The sequence below is a fragment of the Camelus bactrianus genome, chromosome 4 (assembly GCF_048773025.1).
Source record: "Camelus bactrianus isolate YW-2024 breed Bactrian camel chromosome 4, ASM4877302v1, whole genome shotgun sequence".
Taxonomy (NCBI): domain Eukaryota; kingdom Metazoa; phylum Chordata; class Mammalia; order Artiodactyla; family Camelidae; genus Camelus; species Camelus bactrianus.
Genome location: NC_133542.1, coordinates 74808846 through 74836291, shown reverse-complemented (window position 1 = coordinate 74836291; position 27446 = coordinate 74808846). Strand labels below are relative to the sequence as shown.

General features: G+C 59.2%; 2 protein-coding genes across 2 annotated transcripts; one reads left to right on the top strand and one right to left on the bottom strand.

Annotated features, from left to right (window-relative positions):
* Window positions 1-1327: 1327 nt before the first annotated feature.
* On the top strand, window positions 1328-5531 carry SOHLH1 (spermatogenesis and oogenesis specific basic helix-loop-helix 1). Its single transcript, XM_074361443.1, has 8 exons — window positions 1328-1431; window positions 1751-1885; window positions 2397-2544; window positions 3000-3103; window positions 3197-3279; window positions 3856-4042; window positions 4490-4560; window positions 5174-5531. Exons 1-8 carry the CDS (start codon window positions 1367-1369, stop codon window positions 5389-5391), a joined length of 1011 nt encoding a protein of 336 aa, XP_074217544.1. The 5' UTR covers window positions 1328-1366; the 3' UTR covers window positions 5392-5531.
* A 5402-nt stretch (window positions 5532-10933) lies between these two features.
* On the bottom strand, window positions 10934-14711 carry LOC105069762 (uterocalin-like). Its single transcript, XM_010955962.3, has 7 exons — window positions 14570-14711; window positions 14330-14463; window positions 13973-14046; window positions 13550-13660; window positions 11667-11768; window positions 11537-11578; window positions 10934-11083 (listed from the first exon to the last, which is right to left on the bottom strand). The coding sequence occupies exons 1-6, from the start codon at window positions 14663-14665 to the stop codon at window positions 11553-11555; spliced, it is 543 nt and encodes a 180-aa protein (XP_010954264.1). The 5' UTR covers window positions 14666-14711; the 3' UTR covers window positions 10934-11083; window positions 11537-11552.
* Window positions 14712-27446: the final 12735 nt, after the last annotated feature.

Here is a 27446-nt window from a genome sequence, read left to right as displayed (position 1 = left end):
GCCTGGAGGGCGAAAGGTGGCCTGGACCCCGGGAGGCTGCCCCCTGCCGCCCGCTCGGCGCCTCTGCTGTGCGCTGCCGCCCTGCTCTGCCCTCGCCCCACATAGGGCACCCTACGGACAGGCAGTGAGGAGGGGCCGCACCCTGCTGCAGCCCAATAACCGAAGGGAAGGCCTCCAGGGGGCAGAAGGGACTCCTAGCGGTCCCCGTGCCCAGCCACAGCCAGCCACAGGCTCATACGCCCACCCTAGCTCAGGTGAGACTTCCAGCCCACCTGCTCCTCCAGCCAGGCAGCCGCGCAGGTGGGACTGCGGCTGAGGCCCCTCCCGCTGTGCTCCCGAGTCAGTGTGCTCTGTAGGGTCTGCTCCGCCACTTCCATCTCCTGGCCGCTGTCACCCTCTAAGGGCAAAAGTCCTGGCCTTTCCTCCCGTCTGCCGTCAATGCCCCGCCCGGACGCACTGATAGGGCTGACAGTCCCCAGCCGTTCTTGGCCTCAACGCTTCACTTCTCTCCCCTCGCAAATACAGGACCGCGACCGCGGGCGGCGCGTGCCCGGGAGGGCGAGCGCGGGCCCCAGAACCCGCTCTTCTCTTCTGGCGGGAGTGCTGGCCTGGCGCACGGGTCCTGGCCTTCTTGCTCCCTGACTCACCCTCACTGACAGCATCGCCCTCGACTGCAGTGTGACTTCTGTCCCCTGTCCCAGCCTCCTTTTAACCCCTGACCACAGCCTCCTGGGGTTTCTGCCTCCTCTCCTGTGTGGCTTAACACAATGCGCGCCACGTCACTGCCCCTGCCAGTCCTTCCAGAGTCTGACCTGCAGCCATGGCCTGCGCCGGCCGGCCCCTCCTCCACGCTTCCTTCAGGCTGTGGAGCCCAGCAGTGCCGGAGAGATGGGGCCAAGCCGTCTGACGACAGGACTGCCCTCGGTGCTGGCCTGCCGCCTTTCGCCCAAAGTCCCACGCCAGGACGCCTGCCCGCAGCCCGGAGCCCCTCCTCGGATGGAGACAGGTTTCCTGCTTGCCCACGGTGGGTATTTGAGGGGAGACCACACTTGACGCTTTGGTGGCACCCTGGCTGATGGGGGACCGGGTGGGGAGGACCGCCTAGCTTGGGCCCCTACCTGGGTGCGCCGCTTTCTGGCAACTTCTCCAGGATAGGAGCTGCATGTGGGCGAAGGTGGGACGGGGAGCTTGCATGGGTGCGGGTGCGCATGGTGAGGGCGGGCCAGGTGCCGCCTGGGAGGGGAGCACGTGGGGGCGGGCTGCGCACACGTGAGGGGGCGTGGCTGGCAGGACGGCGCACGTGGCGTGGGGCGGGGCATGCGTCAGGGGCTGGGGCCTTGTGGCAGCTTCCCGCGGCTGCGCGCTCATGGCGTCCAGGCGTTCTAAGACCGCCGCTGGGCCTCCGCAAGTCCCCGGCTCTGGGGTATGCAGGTGAGAATTGAGGAGGGCACCAGAGGGGGTCATTTGGAAGGCTTCCTGCCAGGGGTGCTCGGAGTGTCCAGGCCTGGCATTTCTGTCCAGTTCAAATGGACCGAGTTGGCGTCCCCAGCCAGCTTGGCCCACCTGGGGCGGACTCCGACCCCTGGCCCTTAGGGGGAAGGAGGGAGAGAGGGGCGCAAGAAGGAAGGCACGGGCCCTGTTCCTGGGCAGCCCAGGCCCTGTACTGCACCCGCCCCGTCCATCACCGGCTCTGGGCTCCTGGGGCGTTTTCTGGGGTCACGGAGCGGGCTCGCTTATCTCTTCTCAACAGTGCTCCCTCCTCGTGTGGCACCCAGGTCTGCTGCGAAGACCCTCACCAGGGTTCGGGTCTGGCTAAGGCCCCTGCACTGGTGGAGGGTCCAGGCTCCCGCCTCCCGCGGAACGTGCTCAGCGAGAGGGAGCGCAGGTGGGGGCCACGTGGTGGGGGCCACGTGGTGGGGGCGGGGCGGGGAGAGGAGGTCAGTGTGCCCGCAACCTGGTTTCAGGCGGCTGGGACCGGCTTGTGGTCTTTGGTAAGGAGACACTTAGTATGCCCGAACATAAACAAAATCTGAGGGGCGCGGGCAGGGGCTACCACTGTGGCCCCTTCTTTGATCTGAAGTCCTGTACATATGGGACCAATAGACCCCAGACCCTGGCGGGGACTCACACCCCCAAGCACTGATGGTTTAGTCTTGGCTATGGCCCGAGGCAGATTGCTGGATAGCCTGCAACTGGGGTCCAGGGCCCGCGTGAGTCTATAGCCTGACATAGTCCCTGAAGGGCCCAGACCATTTGCAGAGCTAACCAGTGGCCTTGGCCTGTAGTCTTTGCACCTGAGAAGCCCCTGGGGGTGGCCCCAGGGGTGGTTCCAGCGGCTGCAGTCTTTTCTCCTGGCCAAGACTGTCCCATAGACGGTTGTTACTCCCTGGGAGCAGGAAGCGGATCTCGGTGAGCTGTGAGCGCCTGCGGGCCCTGCTGCCCCGGTTCGATGGCCGGCGGGAGGACATGGCCTCTGTCCTGGAGATGTCAGTGCAGTTCCTCCGGCTGGCTGGCACCTTGGTGCCCGGCTGGGAGCAGCACGCTGTGAGTTGTTCTCTGGCTCCGGGTCAGCCCTCTGTGGGGGAGCCGTGGCACCCCCGCCCCCACCCACTGGCTTACCTCTGCTCTCTGCCCTGCACCTTTGGGCAGGCTGCGTTTTTGGCAGACGGCTCTCCAAAAGTGTGTTGCAGCTGGTCCAGGAGCCCTGCAGAAGCTTTGAGGATGAGCTGTGGCCTCCTCTTCTGTTCCTGGCACTCCCCCATGGTGCCAAGGCTGATAGGGGTAGCAGTCCTGTTCCTGTGAGCCCCCTGGGCTGGCATGGCCCTCTGCCTCCCTCCTCCGAGTCCTGAGGACAGGGTCTACACTCATAGTGACCTCCAGGACCCCAGGCAGGGCAGCCAGGGACGGACCATCGCTGGCTTTTCCTGCGGGCTTTCTGGTTGATGCCTCTGTTGCGTTTTCCAAGGTTACTTACGTTTCACACCCTTGTTTCCTCCCAGGAGACGCGGCACAAGTGGCAGAAGGATGTTTTGCAGCTGGCCCTGGCGACACAGACCCCAGCAGGTGCCCCAGACCCTGGCAGGGGAGCACCCAGTGTAACCATGTTAGTGTCCCTGTGGGGCCAAGGGACCCACGGGAAGGGGGCGGATGGTGGGCACGGACTGCTCAGAGCTCTCTTTGTCTTCACACCATTTAGGCCACAGACACCCCCAAGCTGTGTGGCTGCGGGTGTGGACGAGGGGGTGGCCAAGGTGCCAGACAGGCTGCCCGTCCTGTCTGGTAAGTGTGAGCACCATCTTGTCCTCCCCTGCTACCCCTGCCCAGCCCATAAGACACACCCATGACGACTGTGTCCCCCTCATGCTGGACCCCTGCCCCGGGACCATCACTGCCCGTCCCTGAGTGTCACAGGAGGCGAGACCATGCCTTCCACCTTCCCTGGTATGCCCACAGAGGAGGGGAGGGGTCTTGCTGTCACAGGGTTGGCAGCCCAGCTGGGCCTCCGGGGAAGGTTGGGACCCACAGGCAAGGCGTGAGGGTGCAGGGTTCACAGCAGGGTGGTTTGAAGATGGAACCCGAGGTCATGAATTATGAGCAGATGGGGGGGGTAATGGCACGAGGATTCCTAGGTCTGAGCCCCACATGGTTGACCGGAGGCCGAGTGGGTGCCTCCTCCAGGAAGCCTCCCTGGCCCCAGGTGCCTCATCTCTGGACATTTACTTTCTCGTGGTTGCCTGTTAATCTTCTGTTTCTGAGCTTTATGTGGCCCCATGCGCTGTGCGGAGGGCCGAAGTCTTCATGGGAGGGCTGTGCTCCAGGTGGGGAAGGCTGACCCACACCTTGCTTCCCTCATAGAGCCTCCCAGCCTGGTCCCTGGGTCCCGAGGCCCGAGTCCCTCCAAGGCCCCAAGAAAGTCCCCACTGTGGCCTCCCCACTCACGGCAGCCACCCTCCCCCCTGGTGAGCGAAGAGCCTCTGAGCTGCCTGGGTCAGGCTGGGCCCTCAGCTCGGGGGACCCACCTGGCCCCAACGCTGGACGCCAGGTGGGTGCCCCAGGGGTGTGTGCACGTGTGTGCCTGATGCCCCAAGCAGGCGCGCGCCTCCTTCCGGCCACGTCTGTGGTCTTGTATCTGCGCGCCGGGGGGTTTGTGTCCTTCAGCCCACAGTGCCTGCCTGAGGCCGAGGCTGCCAGCCTGTGCCACGTGGCTTTCTAGTGTGTTTCTGAAAACACTGTTGTCTTTTTAATCGTGTTCTGTTTTGGCTGATAGTAAGGGAGTTTGCATTTTGTGAGCACACACCAGCTGGGGCGTGGGAGGGGAGGGTGCTGGAGGGGAACCAGCAGCAGGACGGACTCAGGGTCCACAGGGAGGGGTCACCCCGTTCTGTCCTGGAACCTGAAGCTGCCCTTCGGAGCCCGTGCTCTTCACTCCAACTGCAAGGTCCGGGGTACCTGGGACCACTCAGGAGCGAGGTATTCTTGTTCCATCCAGGTCTGTGTCGGGATGTGATGTAGAAGACGGGGCATCCTTTCTGCTGACTGCCAGTCCTGACTGGTGGCCGGGTAAGCGGGGGAGTGCTCAGCCTGGGCCACCTTCTTCCCCCTCCGCCCCTGATTTGGGGCCTTAGTTGGTGCTGATGCAGACCCAGGCAGGCACTGGGACTGTTGGGGAGATGTGACAGCATCCAGTTTGCTGTGTGACACCAAGTATCTGTCTGTCTCTGAGCTCCCGTTTCCTTCTTTGCTGGTGGTCTTCAGGACCACTGGGGAAGGATGGGATGCGTGTGCAGAGGGGCTGTATCTGGGTGGGAGTGTGTGAGTGCACGGCGTGTGGGGCTGGTCGTGTGTCAGCTGCAAGGTCCCGTCAGGCTTTTCCCGAGGTTCCTGCAAAGGCGTCTGGATGTGCAGTGAGGGGCGTCCCTGCAGGACTGGGTGTTGGGAGAAGCACCTTCTTGGTTCTGGACCTTCTGGGTCTGGAGCAGGGCCGACAGGAGCGGGCCCACCCACCTGGTCACACTGCCTCCCATTCCCATCTCACGGATGAGCAGAAGGCTTCCTGGTCAGGCGGGACGGGTGGGTGGAGGTGGGCCCTATTCTGCACACTTGACCCCACTCTGTGCACCCTGGGCTCCCAGGGTACCTGCCTGCTCTGCTGACGTGTCCCATCTGCTTCCAGGGTCTCTGGAGGGCCGAGGCGGCAGTGCCCCTTCTCAGGTCCCCACCAGGAGCAGCCCACTGGGCAGGGCAGAGCCAGGCTTCCTGGCAGACCCTGAGCCCGGGTCCCAGGAGCCCCCAGATGGTCCTCTGGAGCCGTGGGGCTCGGACGTGAGCTGCCCCAGCCTGGCCCTGCGGGACGAGGTGGAGAGCATCTTCCCGGACTTCTTTGCCTGCTGAGGGCCACTGGTGCCGGCCGCACACTTGGGCATTTGATTTTGGGCTTCAGCTGCAGCTGCACTCTAATTCGAGCGGGGCTGGAGGGGGTGGCTGCGGGGAGGGAAGGCTGAGTGTTAAAGAGGAAAAGCGATTTTCCTAGAGGAAGCAAAACTTGTGTAGCATTTGTGTAATTAATGCGATTCACTGTGCAGATGGTATCATCTCCATTCAGAGCACTGGCCCTCGCCTGCGGTTTTGTTTCTGTGATGTTCCCGTCCTGTGGGGTCCCTAAATAACCCGGCCCTGGGGCTGAGGTGGGGAGGGGTCCACAGACTGAGACCCGTGTTTTCTGGGTCTGTTCCCTGAGAGGTGGGCGTGCGACCCAACTTCTCCTGCCTGCGAGGCTGGCCTGGGGGGTCCCTGGAGAGTCCATCAGGGGAGGCCTCTCTCCAGCCCAGGATGTGCGGGGGAAGGGGCAGCCCTCTGCCTTCGAGGCGGGGCCTGTTGTGTGGCCTGGGGCAGAGGCTTGAGCGCCTGGACTCTGTCTACCCTGGTGGTCCCAGCCCTAATCCCAGCTGCTCCTGCCCTGGCAGCGGGGGAGGGCCTGGGTTCCTGTGAGGAGTGACCCTGCCTGAGTCTCTCCACCTTTCAGCCAAGTGATGAGGGTGCCGGTCTCTGACCGGGCTGCTCACCCTACCTTGTCCCCTTCCGAGACACTGGGCCCCACGTGACCTCCCAGGCCAGAGTGGTGCAGGGGCCACAGCGGGGCAGAGCCCCACCCAGTGTGCGTGTAGAGACCCCTGCCCAGGCTGCCATCCCTGTGCCCACCCCCCGTACCTGTAGCTAGGAGGTTCCATTAGTCTCTGAGTCACTGCCCACAAAGGTGAAGGGTGGCCGGTGTGTGTGTGGTGGGGGCAGGTGGTGCAGAGCAGCCCTCACCATGGACGAGGGGCCCCGGGGAGGCCCAGGTGGGCTTGTGGGGTGGTGCCACGCCTGGGCCAGCATCCCTGTTCCCCCGTGGGCTTCCTGAAGTCCCTGACCGGGGCATGGGGCACGTCTGGGGGTGTCCTGCCCTCTCATCCGGCAGAGCCACGGTCAGTGGCCACAGCCCCTATCCCAGGAGCCTGTTCCATGGAAGGGCCTCCACCACCTGGCTGCCCATGTTCCAGAAACGTTCTAGGCTCTGAGAGCATGAGGGTGCTGGGCCTGACTCTGTCATCTGACCAGGCATTCCTTGCAGCCTGCTTTCAAGAGTGTCCCCTCAGAGACTGTGTGCATGTGTGTTCACGTTGTGTGTGTACACGTGTGCTGTGTGCTGCATTTGCACACCTGTGGACCGATGCGTGTATGCGTGTGTGCAGGCTGATGCCTCTCTTGGTGGGTGTGGACTCAGCAGGTCTTCAGGTTCTGGTTCACCGGCTTCCACGTGCATGCGCCCCTCTGCTCTGTGCCCAGCGCCCCTTGGACTGGAGACGGTGAGCTTGTCCCCTGTCCTCTGACGCTGACCCAGGGCCCAGAGCCCAGTGGGATGTGGCTGAGGCCGGCGCCAGCCCTGCTGCTGGGAGTGTCAGGTTCTACAAGCGGGAGGGGACCTGGGGCAGAGTCGCTGAGCAGAGCCCCCTCCTCACCTCGGAGCAGACCAGCTCTGCCCAGCCCCCCTTCTCTGGGCTTGGGCACAGCTGTGAAAGCCCCTGTGTCTCTGGCCACACTGACCCTGTCTGGGCTCTGGACAGCCTCACCCTGCACCCTGGGAGGGAGGCCTGGGAGCCAGGACTCAGCTTGTTCAGAAGCCTGACCCAGGTCCCAAAGGGGCAGGTGGGTGGGACCCACCATGACGCTGAATCCCCTCACTGAAGGCGAAGGATAGGACCCTGCCCCAGGTGGCAGGCAGGGCTTGTCTGTGCCAACTCGAGCCCACAGAGGGGGCACCTGGAGCCGGTGTTGGGAGTGATCCTGAGGCCCAGGCAGGCTCGTGGGGCAAGAGCAGTGGTTGGTGACCAGTCTCAGTCTGATAGCGGGAGGAGAGCGGCCTGGAACTGCAGCGTTCAGCCCTACACTGCCCCAGGGTCCTGGGTCCCCTCCTGCAGGTCCTGGGACGGTGCACATGGAGCTGCTGTGCCCAGAGAAGGCGCCGCTGCAGGCCCCCCTCACCCCTCCGCTCCCCGCCTGGCCTCCCAGACCGGCAGACTGTGGGGGCAGTGGAGGTGCAGAGCCATGTGGAGGAGGGGAGGAGGGGGCCGGCCTCCCATGCCCTCTGAAGCCCCTGGCGTTGGATGGGGCCTGGGCGCTAGGGGAGGGAGCACCCAGCCTGGCCAGGTTGGTGTCTGGTTTTGTCCAGGGCCCAGCCAGCCCTATTCGCAGGGAGTGCCCTTGGTGGCGCTAGTTCTGAGGAACGTGGGTGCTGGGTCCTCCCCGAGCCCCCTGGATATGGGTGTCTGTGCCTCTCCGGGATGATGGGAGAGAAGCTTCTAGATACTGAAATTTCCCCCAACGCTCTGTCAACGGGGTGGAGCTGGCATTCCCTTTTCTTCTGGAGAGTCAGACCAGGAGATTACCTGGACGGATGGATGCTCTGTGTTGCCTCCTCAGGGCAGAAAATGGCCATGTTACACCTCTGAAAAGCTGGGTTTTATTCTTACGAGCGTGAAGGTTGGTTATGCTCACCTCGTTTGAAATTCTTGGGCTCTAACCTAAAAGGGAAAGTTGTTGCCCAAGTGTAGGGTGGCAGGAAGAGGGACCTGCAGGCTCAGGGGCTTCAGGGCTGGTCCCTGGGCTGACCTCAGTGGCCGTGGAGCTGCCTGGGATGGCCCGTGGGGGCTTGTTTCCTGGTGCTGGGTTTCTCCAGGTGGGGCCCTCCCAGGTCATCGTTCCTCGGGGAGTTCTTGCCCCCCAGCCTGTTCTGGACCTGCTTGGGGACTGTCCCAAAAGTGCCCTGTTCTTGGGTTTGGGAATGGACATCAGAGGCCAGGTGATGGACAGTGGCCACCAGGACGCAGAACCTTCAGCAAGAGGAGGATGAGCCCTGGACCCCGAGGCTGCTTCCCGGGGTCACACGTGGCCAAGCGTGTCTGGGCAGCCCAGTCCCAGGTGGTTGGGAAGTGCCTGTCCCTTAGAAGTCCTTGTCCAGGCTGCCCTTCTGGTGACCCCAGGGATGCGGTGTCCTGCTGCTGCTGCTCCCGGGGGCACGGTTCTCTGTGCTTCCTTTAAGTGGTGGTGGTGGGGGGGGGTGCTGCTTACTCAGAACGCAGCCTCTCAGTCTGTGAGTGAGGAGTGAAGGGTCAGGAGGTCCACGGGGCACACGGCCTCTGCCGGGGCAGGAGGCTCCTTCACCGGGTGCCCGGGGGTGGGGGTGGAGAGAGTTCTAAGCAACACAGAGGGGCACTTAGGAGAAGGTGTCCGGACTACGGGGTCCCCGCCGTCGTGGAGGGCAGCCCGGGGCATGGCAGCAGCTTCACAGCCACAGCCTGACCCTCCAGGGCCTTTTGGAGAATGCAGGCTGAAACCGCCCCCGCGCGACTGTGGCGCTGTTCCTGGGCCTGAGTGGGAGGGTGGGCGGGTCCGGCTGGCGGGGGCCAGGGTGCTTCTTGCTCCCTGGCGGCAGGGCCCAGCCCGCACCAGGCTGTTGCCGTCAGAGCATCTCGACCCCAGGGGACAAAGAGCAGCACTAGGAGGGTCCCCTTCCCCACCTTCGTCCACTGGGGACGCCCAAAGCGGGGCCACGATTTCTTCTCCAGGTGCCTTTGGCCTGGCTGCTGTGAGCATGTGCACGTGTGTGTGCATGTGCGCACATGGTGGGGTGAGGTGCCTGGGACCCCAGCAGGCGGGGAGGAGTGAACCCTCAGTGTCCAGTGTGTCGGTTTTTGCACCGATGGACCCTTGGGCTCTTTCCAACTTCACCTGACTTTCCCACGCCTGATGGGGGGGGGGCTCAGCTGGGTCGGGGGCGGGGGGCTGGCTGGCTGGCTGGTACCCCTGCCTGTGACACATGCCCCGGGGTGTTGGGGTCTTGGGTGTGGTGGGCACTGGTGACAGTGGGCAGGAGGCTCCCGTCCGCCGCCGGGCTACCACAGGAAGCCATGTCCTCCGGAGCCCCCTGCCTGTCTGTCCGTGAAGCAGATGGGCAGTGCCCCCCAGGGGTGGGATGGGAGGGTGCTGAGTGACCTGCTTCAGTCACTCCTGTTGTTTCTGCTTCCTTGCAGAAGAGGGGTGGGGGGGGGTACCTCGGGCTCAGCAGGAGTGCCCTCCAGTGCAGTTGTCTCTGGGGCCCAGGACTCCTGAGACCTCCTTTTGAGCTGGTTTCGCGCTGATGATGGGGTGGGGTCCCTTTTCCCTTCTCCCAAGTGCCCCCGCCCCCATGTGCTGGGGCTGGGGCGAGCAGTGCTGGGCCTTTCCCAAAGGAGCAGTCAGGGCCCGGGATTCAGGGGGGAGGGCGGCTTGTGCTGAGGAGAAGCGGGAGCCGGTGAGGAAATGGTATTGTCAGACCGTGGCCCAGACTGTTGGGACTAGGGTGTCCTTGGAGTGGAGGGGGTGGGTGCTGCCTGAGGATGAGGGCGTGTGTGGGGGAAGGGAAGCAGACACAAGTTGGGTCACAGGCTTGTGATGGAGGAGGCAGAGGTGGGGGCACCCGGGGAGCACAGAGGGGAGCAGTCAGAGAGGGTGGGCTCAGCCACCCAGGGTGCTGGGCTGTGGTCTGGGGGTGGGTCCTGGGGGCTAGGGGCCTCGTCCCAGCGTCGGGGTGGGTGATCCTCTGACTGAGGGACAGTGCAGCCAGCTCCCCCCCACCTCCCCGCCAGCTGCTGTCCAGGGCTGATGCAGGCCTTAGAGCCACATGGCACAGCCTGGCCTGAGAGATAGCCTTGGGGGATCCTGGGCCACCAGAGAGAGCCACCTGGCCTGGGGCAGGAGTGAGCTTATGCATGGCCCAAAGGTGTAGCCCTTGGGGGAGCGAAGGGGCTTGCTGACTGTGGAGCAGGGACCTTCCCTGAGGCTGGGGTCGGTGGCGGGATCCTGGCTGGGGGATCAGGCAGGCTTCCTGGGCTCCGGCGTAGGATGGTGGGCGCCCTGGCTGGGCATTGAAGCAGCGGTGCAGGCAGGCACCCACCAGGCTCTGGTGACTCAGGGAGGGTAAGACGTCCCCTGCTGCCTGCCCAGTGACTGTCCCTGCCCCCAGGGCCTCAGCCACTGTCATTTAGGGGAGACGAGTGTGTGGCCAGAAGGGCCTCTGAGCTGGAGAAGCTGGTGGGCTCTGCCCTGAGACCCCCTTGCCATCACCACTGTGTGACAGGCCCTGAGACCACCACTGCCTGTGGCCCCGAAATTGCAGGTTGGCTGTGGGCCCAGCCTTGCCCCCTCCCTGCACATCTCCCATCATCGCTCTCTCTGAAGGGTGTCTTGGTGAACCCCTGACGGTGTGGACTCAAGTCCCTGACAGGCTCGGTCTCATCAGGAGGGCCCCTGCCTCCAGTGTCCCTGGCCCGGGCTGGGGTGCCAGTGGGCAGGTCCTGGCCAGCGTGCCATCACCAGCCAGGCTCGTGAACAGGTGAAGCCCCCAGAGCACACTGGGTCCGGGGCAGTCGTTTATTGGACACACCAAGAAAGGCCTCCAGGAGGGTGGTGGCTGCTCCTAGAGGGTCAGGGAGGCTGAAGGGCTCCTCGGGTTGACCAAGATCTTCTGGTCCTTCTGGGAAGGTGGCAGAGTGCCTGGGAGACACCCCTGTGAGCGAGAGGGGGCTTGGTGGGACGGGGATGGGGATGGGGGCAGATGGGGCCGATCTGCGGGAGGCGTGGGGCACCACCTGGAGAGCCAGGGGTCCAGCTCCCTGCACTGTGCCAGGGCTTCCCCTAGGCTCGGGACTGGGGATGTCTGTCAAGGGACAGAGGAGCAGATGGGAGGGGCTCACCACGGGCTGCAGCATGCAGGGCCCTGGCCCTCATCTGCTCTCCACAGCCCTCTGCCCACAGACCCACTTTGAGTTTTCTCAAGGCCCCCTGCCCCAGGCTGTGCCAGCATCAGCCCATCACTGACTCCCTGGGCAACCCCGCCTTGGGCCCCGTCCTGGCTCCACATCCTGAATCTCCCAGCCGTCAGGGCCCTGCATGGGGTAGGGGCTCCTGTGAGTGCTGAGCAGCCCCTGCTGCAGCCCCCGCAGGGTCAGAAGTCACCCACCTGGGCGCGGCGGCCCCTACTGTCGGGCGTGGAGGCAGTGATCTGTGGAGAGAGGGGCGTGGGTGTGCTGAGTGGAGATCTGGGCCGGGCACTTCTACCCCCCGAGGCTGGGGCGGGGGTGGGCACCCACCAGCTTTGGTCACGTTGATGATGTTGGTCTTGTGAATGCCGTGGCTTTTGCAGTAGTTCTTAAAGATCAGCAGGGTGTCCTGAGTCACCTTAGGGGTCCGGCCTGTGGACAGAGGGTCGGGCTGTCGTTCTCTTTGGTCATTTGGGACAGCAGACTGTGGGGTTCTGGGGGCTGGGAGACGGCCCTGGATTTTTGGGGAGCAGGCATAGTTGTGGGGGCAGGAGCTGCCGTGACCCAGGTGGCCCCAGGTAGGGTCAGAGAGGAGGCAAGGGCCCCACAGAGCCATCAGCATTCGGGTGGGGTCCGGCCTCTCCTCTGGGTCCCGGTCATCACTGTCCCCTGCATTTATTCCTTTGTTTATTCCACTTTGGGATAAAGAGCTGGGGCCCTGGGAACATCTGGGGATGTCTGGGCCCTCAGCAGTCTTGTCTAAAGGCAGACAAACCAACACAACGTTTTGGGAAGCACCAAGGCTGCACACAGGCACACACACGAGGATGCACTGGGCGTGGACGTCCTGTGACCCCCACCACGGAGCAGAAGCCAAGAGGCAGCCGTGCTGCTGTGACTGCCCGCGGGCCGGCAGCTCTCCACCCCGACGAGCGCGGCTCCGCCCCCACAGGCAAGCCGCCAGCGCCTGGATGGCCGCGCCGCAGGCATCGGTCACGTGCTGGGGTGACATGGGAAGTGGTCCCTGCACACTCAGTGTCCGGCCAGAACTTGAGGCCTGGGCGTGGCCAGCAGTTCCTGGATGTTGGCCCCTCGTGGGCGAGTACAGACCATGCCCCCGGCCCTGCAGGTTTGGAGACCCGGCATGGGGCTGACCCTCATGTTTCTAACAAGGTCATTTCAGTGCTACCTGCAGCAGGTTGAGTCAAGTTCCCCCCAAAACGTGCCCACATCCTGACCCCTAACTGGGAATGGACCTTGTTTGGGAACAAGGTCTCTGCAGGCGTGATGAAGTTAGGGGCCTTGGGATGGGGAGGTCATCGTGGATTTGGGGTGGGCCCTGCGTCTAGTGACAAGTATCCCTTTGAGAAAAGAGGGAGGGAGATTTGAGACACAGACAGAGGCAGAGCTGAGAGTGATTTGGCCACAGCCCAAGGGCCCTGGGCCCCAGGAGCCAAGAGAGGCAGGAAGGACCTTCCTGGAGCCCCCAGAGGGAGCTGACCCCACCAGCAGTACTGGATTCTAGCCTGGGGAGCCCCCTGTCCAGGGAAAGCCAACCACATCCCTCAGGCTCTGTGGCCCCAGTGTGAGCTCACCAGCCTGTGCGTTTCCCAGATGCAGTTAACAAGCCACCATGTCCTAACTCTGCCACTTCACAGGGAAAAGACACAGCCCCAAACCCAGGACCCTGAATCCCAATGAGAAAGAGGAAGCCATCACATGTGACACACACGGCCTGGTCACGGCCTTTCTTGTTTGCTGGAGACCAGAGGCCCTCATGGCGGGAGGGCAGCAGGCCCGGGGGCATCCCAGACGCCGGCTTTGTGAATCCGTGGCCACATGCAGCCGCCAGCAGGACCGCCAGGGACGGAGAAACCTTTGCTTTTATGTGGGAGTTGGTGCAAACGTGTCTTCCGCAAAACTTCCCCTAATGCTGTGTATTTTTGACACTTAGGAAGAGGGGACAGTCCAGGGGCTTTACTGAGCTGCTGACTGCCGGTGCACGTATATCCTGCGTGTTTATCTCGTGTTTAGAGCTCTTCTGCTCCCAAGTGGCCTCCAGGTGCCCGGGGTGCCTCCTGGGTCCTGCTGGCTGTGGCCTGGGGTCTTCCCTGGGGACCCGCAGCGGGCTGGGTGTCCCTGGCGTGGGGCTTGCCCTGCCCTGTCAGGTGGGTGTGGGTGGTGTCCAGGCGGGTGGGGTCTCCGGCACTTACTGAAGAGGGTCACCACCACCGTTTCCTTCCCGTGTTCTTTGTGGTGGGTGCAGAATATGACGTAGCTCTTGGGGTCCACTTCCTCCAGGAAGATCCTTTTCTGGCCACCATCTGTGAACGTGGAGGGCGGGGCAGGAGGCGGGGGCTGGAACTGCACCCTGGGACCCTTCCTGTCCCTACACAGGGGTGATGACTTGTTCCTCCGGACCAGCCAGGCCCCAGGCTGGGCAGGACGGGGTGTGGGTCTCCCGCCCTTCTCAGACACCTCCGCCAGCTCGTGCCCCCCCCCCCCCACCGCAGAGAGCACCATGGGGGGCGGTGTCTAGCCAGGGGACACTGCCGTGGGGCAGGTGTCCTGGCAGTGCGCTCCAGGCTGTGCTCCGCCCGAGCTCCCAGGCCGGATGTCAGTGTGTCTATACTTACATTCCATCAGGTACTGAAATTTCCTCTTCGTTTTATTTGCCACCGTCATGACTGGGACACATGTACCATTTACCCTGGGAGGGGGGTGACAGGTGGCTTTGGAACCAGGTGTCTGGAAAATGTGGCTTGGCCTTCTCCATGGAGCCCCTTGGTGGGACTGGGCAGGGCTCAGCCACACTGGATCTCAGACCCTTGTGTCTGTCTCCAGGTGGCAAGGCCCCCCAACAACATCACCTCTGGCCTTGGTGACCCCCTCACCTCTGAGCCTGGGAAGAAGGCTGTGAGGTGGGCAGGGGACAGGATCCTGGGGCTCACCTTGGCCCTGCCCGCCGGCCCAGCACCTCCTCCCACACTTACTTCCTGTGCAGGTGGAGCTGCAGGGCCCTGGGGGTCACCTGGATGCTGTGGATGAAAAGCTGTGCGTCCGCGCCCTCCTGCAGGAGTCTTGGTCTGTTGGAGGCCAGCGCTGCTGAGAACCAGTCTCCGCTGACCTGAGAGGCAGAGGTGGGGGCGCTGGCGCAGGCAGGGGCACAGCAGGGGCTGGCCCATCCCGTCCCCATGGCCACCATCCCTCGCCTGATGCCTGCGGCTGACTACCAGAGTCTCATTGAAGTTGGAGTCCTGTGGCCCCTGGTGCAGGGTCTGGGGGCTGCCGAGCAGGGTCAGCCCTGTGGCCAGCAGCAGGAGGCTCATGGTGGGGCAGCAGCGGCTGAGCAGTAACCAGCAGCACCTCTGACCAGCGTCCAGAGCCCGCGGGGCTGGCCCTTTTGTCTCCTTTCGGGTGAGGGCTCCTGGCCACGTGGGGGCTGTCACCAGTCCCCTCCCATTCACCTCAATTGCCCTCTATTTGTTGAGTCTGCAGCCAACAACGGCCACTTTGCCCTCATCCACCCCCACCCCGGCCTGCCTATCTGCAACAACAATTGCTAAACCAGCCTCGCATTTCATGCGAGGTTGCAGTCATGCCTTTTCCAAGAACAGCGGGTGTGTCCTCCTGGGCTGGCATCCGGGGGCCTCGTGTTCCCGCCTCCCACCAAGCCCGCAGAGCTGCCTGTGACGTGGCAGACCTGGCGGCCCTGGGGGCTCCCTCCCAGAGGCCGCCCGGACGCTTGCGTGGCGTGGTTGTGGAGTCCGGGGACTTGTTGGCCTCAGGGAGCTGGAGCGCTGGGTGCCCTTCCTCAGCAGGGACTCACCCACCCTGGCTGGGGGACCGTGGTGGCTCTATGTCACAGCTTGGGCCTCACTGCCAGGCGCCTACCCTGGAACCGCCCTTCTGGACCGAGCCAGACAGGGCAGGAGTGGGGAGGCCACGGGCAGGAGCCAGGTGTGCCCCCACCTCAACTCTGGTTTCCGGAGCCCCTCCCCAGCTGCTGACTGGAGCTTGGCTGAGTTCTGAGCCCCGTGGGCTGCTCAGAGCCACCCAGGGCCGCGGGGCACAGAGCAGAGCAGCCCGAGCGCAGGTGCCAGGGCCCCGCGTGGGCCGTGTCCTTAGTCCTCCAGGCCTTGTCTCCTCATCTTTGAAGGGAGGGCTCTCCCTGCCTGCCGGCCGCCACCCTGTTCCTTGGCTGCAAGACCCCTTGAAGGTGCTCCTGTGAGGTCTTCCATCTCCCGCCTCCCACCCCCCACCAACGCGGTGGCCTCGTGCTAATGGCTGTGTCCCCAGGTCCAGTCCCTCCTTTGATGTCTCAGTGCCACAGCTTGATATTAAAACCCAACAAGGAAACTACAGGGAAGGAAAAGTTGCAGGTCACACCCACGAATGTCGGTTCAAGACCCGCAGATGAACGTTATACAGTGAATCCAGCCGTCTGTGAGAAGGATGCTGTGTTACAACCTGTGGGGTTTCATCCAGAAACGTGAGGTTGGTTTAGCGATTGTGAACCAATCCGTGGACTTCATCACGTTAATAGAATGAAGGAAAAATCCTAGGATCGAGGTGCCGGCTGCAGGAAAGGCAGTTGATAAAACTCAACAAGCATTCATGCTAAACACTCATACCGCTCTAGAAATTAAAAGGAGCTTCTTAATCTGACTAAGGGGGTTTACAAACTACGAGAGCAAACTTACCACCTCATGGGGAGGCTTCAGAAACTCCCTTCTAGAATGTTCATGCACCGTTGTCACCGCTGCTGATCGGGCCCTGGCCCTTCCAGCAAGGGGAGGACAGGAAGGAAAAGGCAGAGGATTTGCAAGGAAGTGACAAGCCTGAGATGGTCATTGGTGACAGGCTGTGTGTGGAGGGAATCTAAACAACCCTCAGACAACTCACTCACATCAATACGTGAGTTTCGCAAGGCGGCTGGCTGCGGGACCTGTACGCAAGGGAACTGTTTCTCTATGTGAGCAGTGCATAATTAGAGAATGAAATTTAGAGAGACTTTATTTACAATTCAGCAAAAAATAAAACCAGTTAACAAGGAACAAATCCAAGAAAAAATTGTGCAAGGCTTTCGCACAGAAATCTACAAGCCAGTGTTGAGAAATTAAGACAAACGAAATGCATTCATACAACATGTACATGGATGAGAAGCCTCAGCTCCATAGAGATGTCAGTTCTCTCCCTAAGATCGATAAGATCCCAGTCAAAGTTCCAACAGGGGGTGTGTTCTCTGGAACTTTGCAAGCTGATTCTAAGGTGTATGAAAACGCCGAGAGTTAAAAGCAGCCAAGGCACCCCGACGGTCAGCTTGGTAGGATTTGCTCTGCAGATCCTTTCCTTGTTATAAGCTTCCGTGATGAAGCCAGCATGTAATCTGTGTGAAGCTTGAAAAGAAGCGGACTGTCGCGTCTGCATCCGGGCACTTCTGATGGTAAAGATGGTTCTGCAGAGAAATGGGCTAAAAGATAGTCTTACTCATACATGGTGCTGGGTCACCTGGTTGCCCACGAGGACAGAGATGAACCTTGACATTCACCTCACATCCGACGTAAAGATGAATTCCAGCTGCGTTAAGCTGGATGTGTCCCACCCAGAGAGAGGCTGAAGTCCTAATCCCAGGACCCCCGAATAGGACCCTATTTGGAGGTAGGGTCTTTGCAGAATTAACCAGGTTATTGTGAGGTCACAGGGTGACCTTGTAAAGAGGGGAAGTTTGCACACAAGACACGTTGAGGGAAGATGACGTGAAGACACGGTGGGGGTTGGAGGATGCAGCCACAGTCCCCCCTCCCCTCGGGCCTCTGGAGGGAGTGCAGCCCCACCGACACCTCAACGTAACTCTGCTGTTTCAGCCCCAGCCTGTGGTCCTTTGTTACAGCAACCACAGGGCGCACACACAGCAGGATGTCGCTTGAAGCCTTGGTAGAACAGTCGTGCTGATGCCCAGAGGGGTGACAGAGGGCCACTTTGGGAAGGGGCTCCCGGTGAAGACCTAGGAAAGGTAGGAGGAACTGACAAGGGGGGGTCACTGCGGCGGCTGCAAGCGAAGTGCCCGACCACACCAGCAGTGACGAGGACGTGGGGGGACAAGTGAATGCTCTGGGGAGGGATGTCAGTTGGTCCGAAGGTGTGGGAGAGCTGGCTGCAGGGCCTGCCAGGCCCCTGGATGTGCCTGAGGCTCTCCTAGGTTCATCCCCGCGGAGGTGTGCGCCCAGGGCCCCGGAGCCCGAGCTGGAGGCAGGCCTAGTGCCACCCACAGAAAACCAGGTGAAGGAGTGTAGGGTGTTCACACGATGGCTCCTCAGGGCTCTCTGGGTGGTGGGTACATGCGGGTTTGCTGGGATGATTCTCTGAGCGGCACGCGGCCGTTTTGTTGAATTGAGCTGAATGCTGGCTCCACCTTGGAACCAGGGTTGGGGTGGCGGCCACCCATTCTGAGGACGTGGGCAGCAGGAGGGGGTCTGTGGTACTGACACACCGTAGTCTGGTCCGCACGGCACAGAGCGGCCGCCCGGCCATGGGCCTGGAGCCCCGGGAGGGCCAGGAGCCCCACTGGCCGTCTGGCAGGAGGGAAGGCCCCCAAACCCGTGCCCCAGAGAAGGGGGTGCCCCAGCAGCCCCCTGTCATGGGGTGCTGTCTTACCTTCAGTCTGAGTTAAACAGTCCCTGGGAAGCAGTGTGAGTGTGGGATGCTTGGAGAGGCCCCGGAGGAGACAGGAGGAAGAGTCTGAAGACTTTCCCGGGACGAGACACCGTCCCAGTGCGGGGTGTGTTGGAGCCAGCACGGTCAGGTCTCCGCGGGGAGCCGCGGCCCGGCGGCAGTGCTGTGTGAGGGGCCCAGGAGGGACCACGTGTCGGGTGGTGCCGAGCTGGGCTCACTGACTCCTTCCTGTTTTCACAGATGCGGGGTGAGGCTTGGTGGGTCACTCAATGTCACGCCTGGAGTGATGGTGGCAGGGTCAGGTCCCTGCGAAGCGCTCCAACATCCCCCCTGCCGAGGGTGGTCTCCGCAGGTGGCCAGGGGCTGTGGCCCCCCTGAGGCTCCAGGGCTCAGCTGGCCACTCCTGTCCCCATTTTCACTCCAGGCAGGTCCCCTGACGAGGCCAAAACGTGGGTTCCTAGTGGCTGTGTCACGGCACCCCCTTCCAGAGCAGGGCATGGGAGACTCTGGACGTGGAGGCTTACACAAGGCGCCCTCCTCTCTGAGGACCCCGTCTGAGATCCCCACCCCCGGGAGGGCACCTTCCTTGGCCAGGTGCTTCACAGTGATGATGTCACTCAGGGCCCAGGCGCCAGGCATCCTGACGCTTTCACAACAGGTTCCCGAGATGCTAAATTTCAGGAACAAAAGCTATTGTGTGGCCGCCAATTCCTGGAACAGACCTGTCTAAGGCCCCTGGCCTGGGACCAGTGCCCACGCACCTGTGTTCCTGCCCGCCTGGCAGGTGTGGAGATGTCTTCACACTCGTCCTGGGGCCCGTGACCTCAGCCATGTGTGTGTGGGCACTTACGTCACTATGTTCAACTCGCCTTATTCACCTTTCAGCCTCCACAGAGACCATGGATGCCAGGGCAATGCTGGAAACACCAGGCAGCTGGTAGCTGTTTAACACCACAGCCCCCGCCATACAGAAAGGGAGCCGCACCTGGGGCAGGTGGTCAGAGGGAGGTCAGCCTGTCCTGGGGCTGGTGGTGTGTCTCCTGCTGGTGATCATCCGAGTGACCCTGCAGACCTCACAGCCGCGTGGCTCTAAGATCCGTCCCTGGGGCTCTTCCAACCCTCTATCTTCCAGGTGGCAGGATGGATAGACTCAGGTGTCCCGTGCCTCATCCAGCCCTGCGTGCTGAGGCCAGGCTGCCCAGCGTCACCTCCCTGCGTGTCTATGAGGCTGATCTTGTGTCTGCAGGCGGGTTTTCCCCTCTAGTGAGTTCAGGGGCTTATACACCCTGCATGTGCTGGCCATCCTCCCAGAAGTCTTCGATTGGCTTCTGATCTTGCTCTGTCCTTGAGGACGGTGTGTGTGTAAGTGTGTGCAGCCCTTAGGCAGCTCAGCCCCTTACACAATGGACATTACACAATGTCCATTACAATGGAAGTGAAGGCTTAGCTGCTTCTGGTGGACGCTTTCCACCCAGATGTGGACGGCTCCTGGGGTCCACCCTGCAGTCCTGGAAACAGCTCTTGGACTTTCATTCTTATCTGTTATTGAAATTTATAGAAACAGTACCATACAGGGCATATTCTCTTGTGTCTAGCTTTTTTTTTTTTTTTTGGTAGAATATTGTGTTTGTGAGATTCTCCCACGTTGGATGTTGAGGGGAGGGGAGTATACATGTGTGGGTGGAGAGGGCTATGTGGGAACTCTGTATTTTCTGCTCAATTCTGCTGTAAACCTGAAACTGCTCTAAAAAAAAGTATATTAAAATTAATTAGTTAATTTTTCATTGTAGTAAAATTCACCTAAGATAAAATTGACCATCTTAACCATTTTTAAGGGCATAGGTCTGGAGCATTAAGTACATTCACATTGCTGTGCAACCATCACCACCATCCATCTCTAGAACTTTCTCATCTTCCCAAACCCTCACTCCCCGTCCCCTCCCCCAGCCCCTGGCCCCGCCATCTACCTCTGTCTCTCTGACTGTGGCTCCTCTAGGGACCTCATGTACATGGAATTCTACAGAACTTGTCTTTTTGTGACCGGCTCATTTCACTGAGCTCCATGTGTTTAAGTTCATCCATGTTACAGCCTGTGTCAGAACTTCCTTTTTTTTTTTTATGTGCGAATAATAGTTCATTGTGAACATTTTATGAATGAATAATATTCTATACCACATTTTGTTCGTCTGTTCATCTGTCCAAGGACACTTGGGTTGTTTCCACCTTTTGGTTATTGTGATCAGTGCTGCGATGAATACGGGTGTGCAAATACCGATTTGAGTCCCTGCTTTCAATTATTTGAGGTGTATACCCAGACATGTAAGAGCAGGATCAAATAAAAATTCTGTGTGTAATTTTTGTGAAACTGCAATGCTGTTTTCCAGAGTGGCTACACCGTTTTACATCCCCACTGACGATTCAGGGTGCCAGTTTCCTCCACGGCCTCGTCAATGCTGGTTTCTGTTTGTTTCTATGGCAGGCGTCCTAACGGATGTGACGTGATGTCTCAGTGTGGTTTTGATTTCCATTTTCCTGGTGACTAGTGATGCTCATCCTCTCTTTTGGGTACTTACTGGCCATTTGTTTGTCTTCTCTGGAAAAAATATCTAGTCAAGTGCTTTGCCCATTTTTGAATTGGGTTTTATTGTTATTGAGTTATGGAAGTTCTTTATGCATTCTAGGTATTAATCCCGTCTCAGATAGAGAATTTGAAAATATTTTCTCCCATTCTGTGAGCTGCCTTCTCACACTCTTGATAGCGTCCTTTGATGGACAAATTTCTTAAATTTCGAAGTAGCCCAATTCATTTTTCCTGGTGTCGCCTGTGCTCTGGGTGTCATATCTAAGAACTCATGATCAAACCCAAAGTTATACAGCTTTTCCCCATGTTTTACCACATAACCCATGACAATGTGAATGTGCTTAATGTCCCTGAACTGTGCACGTTAAAGTGGTTAAGACGGTAAGAATTTTATAGTTTCACCTCTTACGTTTGAGCCACTTTGAGTTAATTTTTGTATAGCTGTAATGCAAAGGTCCACCTTCATTCTTTTGCATGTGGAGACCCCAGTTTTCCTGCCCTGTTTGTTGAAATGACTGTTCTTTCCCCATTGAGTGGCCCTGCCACTCTTGTCAAAGGTTGTGTGACTGTAAAAGTGAGGGTTCAATTCTGGTCCCTCTGGTCTATTCCGTTGGTCTCTACATCTGTCTTTATGCCCAGGCCACACTGTTTTGATTACTGTAACTTTGTAGTAGGTTTTGAAATCAGTTAAGTGTAGTCCTCCAACTCTGTCCCTGTTTATCAAGATTGTTTTAGCTGTTTGGGGTCCCTTGAGATCTCATATGAACTTTAAAATGGCCTTTTCTGTTTCTTGGGACCCACATGAATTTGAAGATGAGTTTTTCTTTTCTTTTCTCTCTCTCTCTTTTTTGCAGGAGGAGGCAATTAGGTTTGTTTGTTTGGTTGGTTGGTTTTTGTTTATTTAATGGAGGTGCTGGGGGTTGAACCCAGGGCCTCATGCATGCTAAGCACACACTCTACCACAGAGCTATACCCTCCCCTAAGATGAATTTTTCTATTTCTGCAAAAAAAAAAAAAAAAAAAAAAAAACCCAAAAAACAAAAAACCCCCCACCACCTTTAGGACTTCGATAGGGAAGGCAATGAACTGTTGATGGCTTTGTGTGGCACTGACTTCTAAGCCATGTTAAGTCTTCCAATCTGCAAACAAAGGATGTATTTCCGTTTATCTGCGTCTTCTTTCATTTCTTTCAGCAGCGTTTTGCAGTTTCCAGTATACTGGTCTTGGCCTTCCTGGTTAAGTTTATTTCTGAATATTTTATTCTTTTTAATGCTCTTGTGGATGGAATCATTTTCATAGTTTCTTTTTTCAGATTGTTCGTTGTTAGTGTATAGAAACACAACAGATTTTTGTGTGTTGATTTTGTGTCCTGCAACCTTGCTGAATTCATTTATTAGTGCTAACAGGGTCTGGGGGGTTGAGATCTTTGTGTTTTTCTACATATAAAATCATGTCGTCTGCAAACAGAGATCATTTTACTTCTTCCTTTCCAATGTGGGTGGCTTTCGTGGGCACATCCACGTCATCGCCTGTGACACAGGGGTGCTGTTGGCCCACTCTCACTGCTGTGCGGCACAGTTCGTGTGACTGTCCCTCGAGTCATTCTGCTGTCTGTGGGCATCTGGGCGCCTTCTGGCTTTGGGCTGTTACCTGGAGCAGCCCTTTGGTGACTTATATAATTCCATTTATTTCGGGGCCAAATACTAAATATTTAGTAATAAATACTAAACAAATATCCAGTACTAAACAAATAAACGTTTGCTTAAATATTTAGGAGCAGAATCGCAGGGTCACGAGTGAATGCGCTTCTCATGTTACTGGAAACTACCAGCGCTTTCCCCAAGGTGGCTGTGCCGTTCTGCACTCCCACCGGCAACATCTGAGAATTCTTGTTCCACATCCTTGCCAAAGCTGGCTGAGTCAGCCCTTAATTTTAGCTGTTCTAGTGGGTGTGAAACGGTGGGACACCTTGGCTTGGATTAACCTCTCTGATGACTAATGAAGCCGGGCACCTTTCCTTGTGCTTGTCGGCCATTCATATGCCTCCTTTTGTGAAGTGTCTGTTCCCATTTGCTGCACATTTATTAGCTGCGTTGTTTGTTTTTGCTGTTGACTTGTTGGAGGTGTTCCTGTACCCTGCACTTGAGCTCTTTGTCAGATATATGGAACTTGACCATTTTTCCCTTTGATTGCAGGATAACCATTCAATAGAAAAATTTTAGAAATAAAAAACCAAAAAGAATTCCCATCGGTTGATTTGAATCCTCTGGACACACTGAGACATGGTGTATCCGGATGGCCGCTCCGCATACACCCTCAAGGGGCAAGTGGTCTCTGCGGAGTGAGGGGCATGGTGACCTGTGAATGTCCATCGGGTCGTTTCTGTTCAGCTCTACCTCCTACTGACTTTTTGTCTAACTCTTCCATCAGTTACTGTGGTCGGCTGAATAATGGTCCCCAAAGACATCCACGTCCTCCTCCCTGGAACCGTGCATGTGACCTTACAAGGCAGGAGGCTTTGCAGATGAGACCACGTTAAGGACCTAGAGGTGGGAGGTGATCCCGGATTACCCAGTGGCCTCTAAATGCATCACGGGTGTCCTTATAAGAGAGCAGCAGAGGGAGACCTGGTGCGAAAGAGAGACCTTGCAGAGAGAGGCATCAAAGATGCTGCACTGCTGGTTTCAAATGAGGAGGAAGGGGAACTCTAGAAACCAGAGAGTTTGCCCTCGGGCCTCGGAGGCGTGCAGCCCTGTTGGTTCCTTGATGCTGGACCAGGGGCGCTGCTTCCCGACTTTTCACCTCCGGAGCCTGGGAACAGCCACTTGTCCCGGGCGGAGATGCTGCTAGTCAGACCGGCTGCATCTCCAGGCAGAGCCCTGCCTCCCAGAATCCTCCAGCCAGGGGTGGGGACGTCCATCAGGCCCAGCCCATGCCCCTTGTGGCTCCGGGTCCCCACTCCCTCCTCGCCCCTTGGTCCCTTGCCACCGACCTCAGCCTTGCCCTGGGCCCAGGCCAGCTCCTGGGTGCTTGGTGCTCAGTGACTTACACCTCATTTAGGGAGAAATCTTTCTTTTCTGGGTCATGGAGCCCTTGAGGATATAGAGAAGGCAAATACCTGAAAAATGCACTCAGCTGTTAAAATTCAACTCTCGCTCATATTACCAGGACCTCCGTGTACCCCAGCAGTGGACTGTGTGCCTGGGTGTCGGGGGAGCCCAGGTCTGGAAGCCCTGCCCAGAAGACACTTCCTTCCAGGTTCCCCTGCGGTTTCCAGCTGTTCCCAAGGGCTTTGGCACCCGCAGGAAGAGGTGTTCAGTCTTTTCATTTTGAAGAGCAGTGGTGGGTGTCCTGTGTCCAGCGGGCCCACTCTTGGTGCTGCCCAGTGGGCAGAGCTCTGTCGGGGACACCAAGAGCCAGGTGTCTTTGTTCCTTGTTCTGGGAGGCTGCGGTGGCTACAGGCAGCTGGATGTGATGGGCAGGTGTGCAGCTGGGAGCTTGTGCCCAGATGTGCACCAGCAGTTCAGGGGTACAGGGGCAGGGAGCTCTCCAAAACCTGCTTGTCACCTGGCCTTGTGAGGACCCTGGTGTGGGAGGGGCTGTGAGGGGTGGAAGGGTACCCAGGACCACCGGCCTAGGCAGCAGGGAGGGGTTGAGGCCCTGGACACTGCGGGGTTTCATTGGTGGGTTGCTGCTCTTCCAGCCTGGACCGTCCAAGACTGACCTTCAGCTATCCCTTCATGCTCCTAAGTCATCTCGAAGGGCCCCCTACGAGTCAATTCCTTCCAGCCCTGGGACCCAGTGAGTTGCCCTGAGCTCACATCTCAGCACGTAATCTGCGTCCATGTCGGGGGTGGGCGGATGTGATCTTGAACATCCTGTTCTCGGGGCAGAGCCCCTCCACTCTCCTTTTACTCGTCGCCTGCCCCTCCACGGGCTGAGGTTACTCACTGTTCGCTGGGGGAATGCGTGACTCTCACGCTTCCCCACCATCTGGGAGTCGTGATTTGGGAGTGGGGGCCAGTCCTGCCTGCTTTCCCAGTCTGTTTGAAGCTGCACCTGTACCGAGAGGGAGGCATCTTTCAGGTCTGCGTGGGGGCTGCCTTGGCTTCTGTAGATGGGCTTCCCTCCTGTTTTTGTGTTTGCTGTCTGTCCATCGTGGGGAGCACCCTCAGCTGGGCATCCCTCCAGACATTCCTGAGGGTGTTTGGTGAGGAGCCCGGAGCTCGGGGTGTGAGTCCACCTGCCCTCCTCCGGCCCCGGCCTTGGCCTATTGAACAGGAAAGGACAGAGGACAGCCCAGCATCTCCGGCCACTGGCCGGTCCCCACCAGGTGCCCCGTGACACAGATACACGCAGGGGAGATAGCACACATTTCCACACTTCTGCGGGAAAGTGGACCAGGAAGCAACCGCCACGCTCATCCTGGAGCTCTGAGCCCGGCACCTCTTACGAGGCTGAATTGGGAGGGTGCAGATCGAGCTCAGGGAGAAAGTGACATAGAAGCAACACGTGGGCCTGGGGCCTGGGGTCCCACGAGGTCTTGTCTCCAAGCAGGTGACCTTCCCCCAGCGATCCGCCCCCGTCCCTGATGAGCCGAACTGAAACTCTGAGACGGGGGTCTTAGAGCATAGAAGAAAAGAGACAGCTTTATTACTTTGCCAGGCAAAGGGGACTCATAGCAAGTTAGTGCCTCCAACACTGCGAGCCCACCTTGGGGCTGGGGCGGGGTGGTTATACAGCCATAGCTCAAACAGTAAAACTTGGGTAACAGTCAACGACCATTTTCTTGTCATGAGACTCAAAGTGGTGTCGTGGTGTCTCCAGGCGACCAGTTCTGTCGAGGCTCATGGCTGTCGCTCTTCCAATTTCTTCGTCTTGTAAATGCCCACGGTGTGGTCTTCTTGGTCATGCCGGCTGTTTTATGAGGCTCCAGTTCTGTGACCTTCTCCCTGGAGAACGACTCAGAAACAGAGTGTGACTATTGCTTTCAGTTACTGGAATAAAGCAGAGACAGTAAAAGTAACAGCTTCATTTTAACAATGGGCTTGGAGCTGAGAACAGCAACCGGTCGGGCAGGTTAGTTGGCCAGTTTAAGAGCAAGCATAAAAATAAGCAATCTATTAGCTTACGTGTGGCCATCTTATTAATTCTCCTTCACGGGCACAGCCGAGGTTACCCTCTGTCTCGGCGTCCAAACCCAGCCCTGCCCTGTGCTTCCGGCAGCGACAGGACACTGGCTTTGAAATGCCATCTTTCAGAGCAACACAGAGGGCCAGCTCCTCGGACGTGGCCTCAGAGTATCCGGCCCCTGACATCCCAGACCTCCAGGGAGGACGGACCACCCCTCAGCTCTGGGCTCAGAGCGCAGACGCCGAGATGGACTGTCTAACTGGCGTGTTTGTGTGCCAGGCGCCTTGCCGGTGCTGGGAATATGCTGATGGCCAAGCGGGCCCAGACGCCCCCTGTGACTCGCAGCTCGGGCTCCCCGCCATGACAGCACGACCCATCGCAGGGCAGCGCTGATGGCGCGTGTTCTGTCGGCAGAGGTTCACATACTTCACACGTATTCACTGGCTTAATCCTTGCCATGAAGACCTTTTGGTGTAGGTTCTCTTAATATCCACACTTGCAGGGGTGGAAACTGAGGCACAGAGAGGTCATGAACCCTGGCCAAGGTCACACAGCAGGGAGGGGGCAGAGTCTGGAGCAGAGTCCTGCAGGTGCTGGGAGGGGAGGAGGGGTGCAGGCAGCCCCAGCGCACAAACGCCATGGGCGAGGGCAGGTGAAGGGGTTGAAGGCTCTGTGTTTCCGCCTGCAGGGGGCAGGGCCCACCGCACGTGAGCTACTTTCTCGCTAGGAGATCAGGTCTGAGCAATGCCTGGTTGTGGGGGAGGCAGCGCCAGGGCATGGAGCGCAGAGCCACTGCGGAGCCACGGGAAGATGCTGTCAGGGCGCGATGGCCACCCCCTCAGGGCCGCTGGAGAGGGAGGAGCGCCCTGCATGCTCACCGCCAGAGGAGTGGATCTGTAGCGTGTGTCCTGGTAAAACTGAGACGCAGGGTTCTGCAGAACGAGCCCGAGCCACGTGCGTCTACTCAGGGCGACCCAGCCACCCATTGGGCACACAGTGCTGGCGGGCACCGTGATCCCGCCGGTGTAAGAACAGTGCTCCTGGACGGACACACACACAAGGGTACAGAGGACCCACTCCCCGGAGAACCTCGAGGGGAAGGAACAAGGGGGAACCAGTTATACCTGTAGCTACAGCCGTCCTGGGCCCTCCCCGCTGTTGCATTGTCCTGACTGCTCTAACCAGTGTCTGACCTTTTTTTTTTAGAAATTTAAAAAATTTTTTTGGCAGGGGAGGTAATTAGGTTTACTTATTATTTTGGCGGTGGGGGAGGAGGTACATGGGGATTGAACCCAGGACCTTGTGCATGCTAAGCATGTGCTCTGCCACTTGAGCTATACCCTCCCCCAAGCTGCTTCTACCTTTGATCCGTCCTCCACACCCTCTGCAGGCCAGGCGAGGGCCAGAGCTGGCTGGTGGTGGAGTTTTGAGCTCTGGAAAGGGCTGTCTCCCACCTGCGGTGGGTAACAGCTCCTGGGGGTGGGGAGCTGGGAGGGCAGGTGTCCCAGAGCCCCTCTGTAGACAGCTTCAGGTCCGATGTTTCAGGGGCCCACGTGGGCTGCACCTGCAGACACTCAGGCTCTGACCGAGGCCGGCCGATCTCAAGCGTCTCTGGCCGCAGCCATGCCAGTCGGCTGCCTCTGACCTCAGACAACTTGGCCACGTGTTAGCACGGCCGCTGGGCTCAGCGGTCACCGCGCCCTTCTGCTCATCCCCCGTGT